The following is an 8471-nucleotide window of genomic DNA, read 5'->3' as shown; positions in this document are numbered from 1 at the left end:
ACATGTGCACACATGTACACAGGGCACTGCCTTACACATGCACACTGCATATAGACCTGTGCACACATACATTCACATACATGCACACATGTGCACACACATGCACACAGGCACTGTCTGCACACTTGCGCACTTCACATAGAGCTGTGCATGCACACACATACATGCACACATGAGCACACTCACACAGAAATCAACCAGAGACCCCAGTGAGACAGAAGCAGCTCTGGCCCCCAGGAGACCTGTCACTTGCTTTGCCAGCTCTAGAAGGGTCTCTGGGAGTCACGCCCCCAAGCCCCCTGCCCACACCTACTCAGTAAAAGTCCCAGCGCATGTTTTAAAGATGTCGAGCAGTGAGGTTTTCCCAGTCTTCCCTGGACGTCCGTCCATCTGCTGTCATTCTCATCCCCGCTCAGCATTCTTGGGCCCCCATGGTACCCAGAGCTTCCAAAAGACAGGATGCAGGGCCAGTGGGGAAGGGGTCCTCTTCCCCCCCTGGAATAGCCCTCCTGCTCTCCAAGAGGTCAGTTTCCAGTGACCTCACTCCATCAGCCTTGGCTCCCAGTCAGTCAGTCAGTCAGTCACAAGCTTCAGGGCCCTGAGGTCCATTTGCTTCTAACACTATCATCTCTCCAATAATTGAGCAGGACCCAGGAGCTGGGAGGGCCCTGGGCCTGGGCCTCCGGCAGTGATGTTAGAAATGGCTGGGCACAGCCTCAGGTAACCGTGGGGAGAGGGACATCCCTGTGACTGAATGGGCTCTGAAGAGACAAGAAGCACCTCAGCAGCAGCTAGAGGTCTGTGCATCTGGACTTGGTGCTGTCCACTCAAAGGACCAGCCCACATTTGGGATATACTTTCTCTCGATGTCTACCAGGGGGTGATGGGGAGGAAGCTCTTGACCTCAGAAATTGCCAGCGCAGCCCCCAGTGAAGGGTCAAAGGATCTGGAGGGGGAAGAAGTGCATATTGATACCCCATATACACATCTGATCTCCATGGCAACAGTGACTAAGAACAGAGCCCAGGACCCACTCCGGTCATCTCCTGCTCTAGCCAGGCCTGTAGCTCACCCAGGAGGACATGGGGAGGGGCAGCGCCAGCCACAAGCTGTCCACCCACCTCTAAGAGGGGGTCCTCCAGAAAAGCCCCCACAGCTGACTAGGCAAGTCTTTGCGATCTAAAGATGTCAGATAGACTTCACTATGAAGCTCTTTCTCCGATCCCCCAAGGTGGAGTCTCCTGAGATATTCCAATAATCAGGGAGCACTTGTGCCCTCCCAGATGCTGTTTGGACTCTCAGGGGTCACTTCCAGGCCAGTTGGACCTCAAGGAGCCCAGCTCAGGCCAAGTTCTGAGTCCAGTGTCAGGGGCCCAGGATGATGAAACCGAGACCACAGTGATGGTCTCTTACTGATGGGTAAACTGAGTCAACAAGAGAGCCCAGGGATCTTTCCTTTTACAGCCACGCCCTTGAATTACAGGAGCCCCTAGCCTCCCTGTGCAGAAAGGAAAACAAGTTCAAGTCTAATGACAGCCATGTGGAAACGGAGGCGTTCTTAACCCTCTTTCTGCTCCCCTCCCCACCCCCCTGAAGACTGCTCAAGGACATTCTAGAAACTTCTGGAGGATATCCCTTCTTAACACTAAGGAGCCTGCCTATCTTTAGTTTCTTTGGTTTGTGGTAATGCGGGAAGGGAGGACCCCAGGTAGGTAGGTCTCTGTCCCTAGAACAGCAAGATGGGCAACAGATGACCCCAGGCTGAAGCCATCTCCAGCATAAGGACTAACAACCTGGCAAGTGAGGTGTCCCCTGGTTTCTACAGCAGTTCGTGCTGGTTGGAGAGGCTGACCACCAGGTCCCATGGCAACAAACAGCACTGGACAAGAGTAGCCTGGAGCCCTGCCCCCAAGGGTGACCAAGTCCATGGGAATCCAGATGGGAGGAAGGAACCATTCTGCCACCCTTGACAGGACTCCCAAGGGCTCTTGGGGAAGAGGGTCTGCAGACAAAGGCTTCCCTCAGGAATGGAGGGAAGGGGGTGAAACTGATGGAGGTACCCACCATGCTGGGGACCTTTCGCCTGCTGAAGGGTGGGGCTCAGGTTTCCAGAAGCCAGCCTCCAGCCCAAGGGCCCCCTGAGGCACCTCAGCTAAAAACAGGCCAAGCTTTTGACTTGGAAGATGCCAGGTCACTGTATAAGGGAGGCAATAGCAAGACAAGGGCACCAGGACTCGGAGGGAACCAAGCAGGGGGCAGAGTGACCAAATAGGAGGTGGAGAAGCAGGTGGACCAGGGAAGGGCCTGAACTACAGGAAAGAGGCAAGTCACAACCAAGTGTCAGCACATGACAGCCACTGCCTTAACCCTGGCAGGCCAGACCCCTACACGCTGCTCTTCCAAGGATCTGCCCACCTGGGTCCTCATGACAACCCCTCCATTTCAGATCATCTGTTCCTTGGATGAGTCAGCCAGGTGCACACTCTGGGCTCCTGGGCACATACCTGTTTGCATCAGGTCTCCCACCCCTGAGGCTGCCCACAGCACATCAGAAGGAACTCTGGAGGGCATACCCCTTCTACAAAGGGAGAAGGGGAGGACAAGGGAATTACAGCTGGAAGCAAATCTAGACTCAGCCTCGGGACCCTGGGCCAGTGGTTTGAGCTGAAGGCAGGAAGAGCTCCATCTCTCTTCACAGGTTGTAAAAGGTTCAGGTGACTTGTACCCAAAGTTGGTGCCTGAAACCCACTGAACAGAGGGGCAGGCCCTTCTCAACCACTAGGGGGCAGCACAGCGTTACGGCCTCCAAGCTTTGTCCACCACCCTAAAATAGACTTTCTGCTCCTGAAAAGACCACAGCCTTAGTAACCATATAGGGGTCTCTATGGCAGTGGGTCCTGGTGTGGCGCTGTGGGTTAATGCGCCAGACTGCAAAGCCGTTTGAACTGCAAAGTCGGTGGTTCAAGCTCACCAGTCTCTCCTTGGAAACCCTATACAGGGTCGCTATGGGTCAGAACCGACTCGACGGCACTTAACAACAACAACATGGCAGTGGGTATGAGAAGCCAGGAGTCACTGGGTGGTACAAATGACTAATCACTCAACTAAAAACCCAAAAGTTGGCGGTTGGAAGCCATCTAGAGGGGCCTTGTAAGAAAGATCTAGAGGTAGGTGCCTTGTAACAAAGAGCGGCGAAAACCCTACAGAGCAAGCAGTTCTACTCTACACTACACAGGGCTGCTTCAAACTAGAATCAATTCTGCAGCAATAGATTTCATTCCTTTGTTTTTAATGAGCAGCTGAGATCTCAGGTGGGGTGAGGGGAGGGAACTCAGCCAGACTGGCAGTCCTGGGCAAGATACCAGCCACATCCACAAACCTCATCCCAGCAGTGATGTGAGGGTGGGACAAAGACAAGTCATCCAAAGAGCTCAAAGCCATGCTAGCCCAAAAGTTTGGGGTCCACTTACCAGTTGTCATGGGTCCAAATCTGGGCCCAGATCCCGGCCACAAGCCAGGACCAATGTCCCAACAACACCCGCCCGAACAAACTGCACAGGACCGTTGGGATTTGGAAAGTTTTTGTTTTCTTTTTCCCACACATTTCCGGGTTTGGGGTGTTTTCCAAGACTCAGACACATTTGTTAACAAAGAGAAAAAAGAAAAAAAACCAGAAAAAAAAAAACAAAAAACGGGGGAGCAGGGAGCCCGTGGGCAGAGAAGTAGCCCTCAGCAGTCTGGACAACGCCTCGCTCCCTCTTCCCTGCGGCTCGCGGCTCTAGAGTATTTGTAATATATATCTGCATTTGCCTGCCCTCCCCCCCGCCCCCCCCCCCTGCTCCTCCAGCAGCGTCCCCCTCAATGCACGTCGCCCGGTGGCACAGAACAGATCCGGCTTGCAGCCAGGCCCGAGCCCCTTCCCTAGGCGGTGAGTGGAGCTGAGGCACTCAGGGGCCAACCCCATTGCCCGGCCCCACCCAGCCCACCCTCCCGCCCTTCTCCCACCAACTGTGGAAACCCAAAGGGAGAAAAGAACACACAAAAGGAAGACGTGGAGAAGGAAAAGTGGGGAGACACACAGCAAGCCTGGGGTGGGACTGAGGAAGGCATTAGAGATGGAGGGAGAAGGAAGAAAACTGGCGGGGGGGAGTGAGAAGAAGGGTCAGGAGATCAGTAGTGGGCACTTAACAAAACCCCCAGCCTTCCTTCCCGCCCAACCCACCAAAATAAAACTACCCCCCTTAAAAAAATAAATCAACCCAGGGCTGTGAGCGCGTGGCCAGCCTGGCGGTGCAGAGCCGAGACAGCCGCCGCAGACGGCAGGAGGAAGGGGACGAGCACGGGGTTTTCCTTTTCTTTCTTTCTTTTTTTTTTTTTTTGCGTTTCCTCTTTGTGAGAGAAGTCTGAGGCGGTGGGGAGTGAGTCCCCAGTGCCCCTGGCAGGGTGAGGCCGCACCGTCCTCCCGGGACCTCCCGGGAGGGGTAGATGGCAGTGGGGCGCGGTGCCAGGGTGCTCAGACGTAATACTCCTTGTCTTTGTTCTTCTTGGCCTTGCTGGGCGTCTTGGGGGCGGCCGGGGCCTTCTCCTTCACCACCGCCCCATTGCTCTGGGCGGAGTTACTGATGTAGTTCCGGCTCTGGTCCACCTGGTAGGAACCTTCGTCGCGGTTGCGGTACTTGTACATGGCGTAGAGGAGAATGAGGATGCAGAGCGCCGCCGCCGCCACGATGCCCACCACCATGCCCGTGGTGCTGCTGGACTCCCGGATCACCTCCACCGCGCCCGGCGGGCCCCGCTCCCCGGGCCCCGTGGGGTTGGCTGTGGGCAGATGAGGGAAGCCCGGGGCCGAGGTCACGCCGGGGCGCAGGGGTGGGGGCCTCCGCGGCTCGAAGGACGTGGGGGCCCCGGGCCCCAGGGGCGGGTTCTCCAGCAGGGGCTGTAGCGGGTCTCGGTGGTTCATTTTGCCCGCGGGCAGGTTGGGGGCCAGGGCGGAGGGGGCGAGCAGCACCCCCGGGGCGCCCGTGGCCCCATCTGTCCTGAGGTTGGGCCGGGGAGCGGGTTTGCGGGGCGACAGGAGGGTGGTGCGGTCCGTGACCAGGGGGAAGGTGGTGTAAAAGTCCTCGTCGTCCGTGGGGGGGAGACTAGAGTCAAAGACCTCCCCGGAGGCGAAGCCCGAGGCCTCCATGGGCTCCTCACAGTCGCTGTCATCCTGCTCAGCTTGGCAGGGACCCCCGGCGGCTGGGCGGCGCGCCGCTGGCGGGGGCAGGGTGTCTTGGGTGGCGCCCACGCCCGTGAGGAAGGGATAGAAGGTGGGGGGTGGGGGCACGAAGGGGGAGCGGGTGGCCACGGGAGGGGGGTCTAAGGAGTCCTCCGTGATAATGGGCAATATTAACTCTCCTCCTAGAACAAGAGAGAGAAGAGAAAAGAGAAGGGGTCAGCGAGGGCTCGGGGCGCGGGCTGCCGGCACAGAGAGAGAAACAACAACCTCACAACACCCAAATCGGTTCCAATTGGCTTTGGCGGAGACTAGAGCAGGCCGGGCCCGCCCGCCAGCCAGCCAGCCGGAGCCCCGCGCGTTAAGCGGGCAGCGGCTCAGATGCCTTGGGCATCTTACGCACGGGCTCTGTGGCTCTCTGGGTTTTCGTCTTTGGTTTTGTCTTAAGAAACCAAAAAGGAACAGAAAGGAAAGGAAATCGAAAAGAAACAGAAAAAAAAAAAAAAGAAAGAAAAGAAACTCTACCGATATAAGGTTTTTAAAACAGATACAGCAGCAGTATTTAAACAAACCTAACAACAATATCTTTTAAGGTTTTTTTTTTTTTTTTTCTAGATTTTTCTCTTTTTTTGCTTTTAAAAAAGAAGATAGCATACCACGGAATTCAGGCAACTTACATCAACAAATAGGCCGTGTGATTTTAGCATGAAGAAAAAAATTACAAACAGAGCTGTGTAAGCGGGTTCTCCCGGAAAAAATAAGAAAAAACAACTTTTCCGTACAACGTTTTCTGTCTATCTGTTTGGTATCTCCCTCCCTCACTGTGCTCTCCCTGGAAATCTTGCTTCCTCTTGGAATGCTATCTCGGTTCTCTCACTTGTGCCCTCTCCCCCTCATTAAACACAAAGCTGGAATTTGCAGACTTTAGGCTGGGGTTGAAAAACTGGTACTGCCACTTGGTGTCAGCATGTGTGTGTGTGTGTGTAGGAAAAGAAGGGCTGGGGAAGAGGTTCAGGATGGGCATCTGTGTAGCAGTGTGTGACAAGTGAGGATTTGTGGGAGGACAGTCATGGGAAGGGGGTTTGAAAACTTGACTGGTTGCAGGGAGCAAAGTTGAGGGTGTGAGGTGAGAAAGACCATGTGGGGAGGCAGCAGGAAGGGGGTAGGACACACTGGAGGAGGTTCTGTCCCATGGGACTCATGGGTGGGTGAACCCAGGGAGCGGGAAGGAGTGAGCTAGGGTTGTGGACAGGGACACCCAATTCCTAAACTAACCCTAACTCCCCAACTTTCTCTTTCCTCACCCTCCACCTCTGACCCCCACTGGCTTCCCCCCTCCCCCTCCCCAGAACCCCCAGGGGCCACCAGGACCTGACCAGGGCTTGACTGCCTCTGGCCCTCTTATTATTGTTAAAACAATAATAAAACAACAACGGAAAGAAGAAAGCAAAAAAAGGAAAGAAAATACATACACAGCCATCTGGGAGGGATACACTTGCTAATACAGGGCCCCAGGGGAGCTAGTGGGTAGGGATTAGTGATGAGGAAAGGGCTTCCTCTTTCTAGGTCTAAAAAATGGGCCCCTGGGCAGAAACTGCAATTCCCATCAACTCCAAAGGGTGAGAACTACAAATCCCATTAGCCACTGGAGGAGTGTGGACCACAATTGCCATCATTTTCTGGGGCTACAACTACCACCAGCCCCCTGTTGCTATTGTTGAATGCCCTTGATGTTGGTGGTTATATGCCCTGTACTGGGGTTTCTAAGGCTATAAATCTTCACTGGAGCAGAAAGCTTCCTCTTTCTCCCGTGGAACAGCTGGTAGTTTCAAACTGCTGGCCTTGCGGTTTGCAGCCCGATTTGTAACCACTACATTTATAACCACTACGCTACCAGAGCTCCTTAAATGCCCTTGATAGAGACCCTGTACAGGGTTTCTGAAGAGCGGAACCACCAACTTTACAGTTGAGTGCTTATCCTACAGGGTCACACAAGGAGTCCTCTAATCTCTGGGCCCTCTCAAAACTAAAGTACTGCCACTTGCTGGTTTGGGATAGAAGGTGGGAGAGGTGCCTCTGGACTTGGTGTTAAGTACTGTCCAGTAGATAGCGACTCGTGAGCTTGAACCACTGACCTTGCAGTCCAAGAGATTAACCCACAGCGCCACACCAGGACTCTTGTTGGGCCTGGTTGTTGGTGTTAAGTGCCATTGAGTCGGTTCCGACTCATAGTGACCCTGTATAGGGTTTCCGAAGAGCTGCTGGTAAGCCTGGACCACCAACCTTTCAGTTCAAATAGACCTTGGGGTCCAAGGCATTAACCCACAGCGCCACACCAGGACTCTTGGTGGGCCTGGTTGTTGGTGTTAAGTGTTGTTGAGTCGTTTCCAACTCATAGTGACCCAGTACAGGGTTTCCGAGGAGTGGCTGGTGAGCTTAAACAGTCAAACTTACAGTTCAAGCGACCTTGAGTCCCGCCCATTTACTGTAGCACCACACCAGGGCTCCTCCTGGGTCTGGAGATTTTCCTGCTAGCTCCCCTCCCAGCACAGCCCAAGCTCCACTCACACCTGTACCTCTCCAGGGTCCTCACAGACTCTACCCATCAGCCCCTGCGGCATCCAGGCCAACCAAAATTGCTGTCTACTCTGCTGTTTTAAGGAGCTCTGGTAGCGTAGTGGTTACGAATCGGGCTGCGAACCTTAAGGTCAGCAGTTCGAAACTACCAGCCACTCCGCGGGAGAAAGATGAGGCTTTCTACTCCCGTAAAGATTTACACCCTTGGAAACCCTGTACAGGGTCGCTATGGGTCGGAACCGACTCGACGGCACTTAACAACAACAACAACAACTCTGCTGTTTAAGGTGTGCAAGCTCCTTCATCTCCAAGAGCCGATCTCGGCCAAGCCAGCCACTGACGCTGCACCTGCTAGGAGCCTGGCTACTCTGCCCACCAGGCTCCACCCTCCCTGGGCAGGGAACACTGACTGAGTCAAGAGCAGAAAGGCGTGTTTGTGGAGCTAGCACTGAGGCCTGGGGCAGGCAGGGACTCCCCAAGGTCACCAGGGACCAGTATAAGGCCAGGTAAACAAATGGACTGTCCAGTCCTCCCCTCAGCTCCCAGAGGTCAGGGAAGAGCCACGTCGCACCCTCCCCCCACCTCCCAACCCCATGAACCTGCCAGATTGCCTGACTTAGCTTGGAAGCTGACCTGGGAGGCCACAGACCTCTTTTGTCCCTGAATTCCTGTGTGACTC

The 8471-nt window shown here is 54.8% G+C and overlaps 1 protein-coding gene across 4 annotated transcripts in view; it reads right to left on the bottom strand.

Moving 5' to 3' along the window:
* Nucleotides 1-4513: 4513 nt before the first annotated feature.
* NRXN2 (neurexin 2) overlaps nucleotides 4514-8471 on the bottom strand; it is a 107324-nt gene continuing 103366 nt past the window's right edge. For 3 of the 4 annotated variants that reach the window (XM_006860970.1, XM_006860969.1, XM_006860972.1), the window contains one exon: nucleotides 4514-5400. In XM_006860970.1, the coding sequence (XP_006861032.1) occupies nucleotides 4514-5400 (887 nt within the window). The remainder of the gene's footprint in view (nucleotides 5401-8471) is intronic. The other variant, XM_006860971.1, reaches the window with a different exon arrangement.

This window comes from Chrysochloris asiatica, unplaced genomic scaffold (genome assembly GCF_000296735.1).
Source record: "Chrysochloris asiatica unplaced genomic scaffold, ChrAsi1.0 scaffold00040, whole genome shotgun sequence".
Lineage (NCBI taxonomy): Eukaryota > Metazoa > Chordata > Mammalia > Afrosoricida > Chrysochloridae > Chrysochloris > Chrysochloris asiatica.
This window is presented reverse-complemented; position numbering and strand designations above follow the sequence as displayed.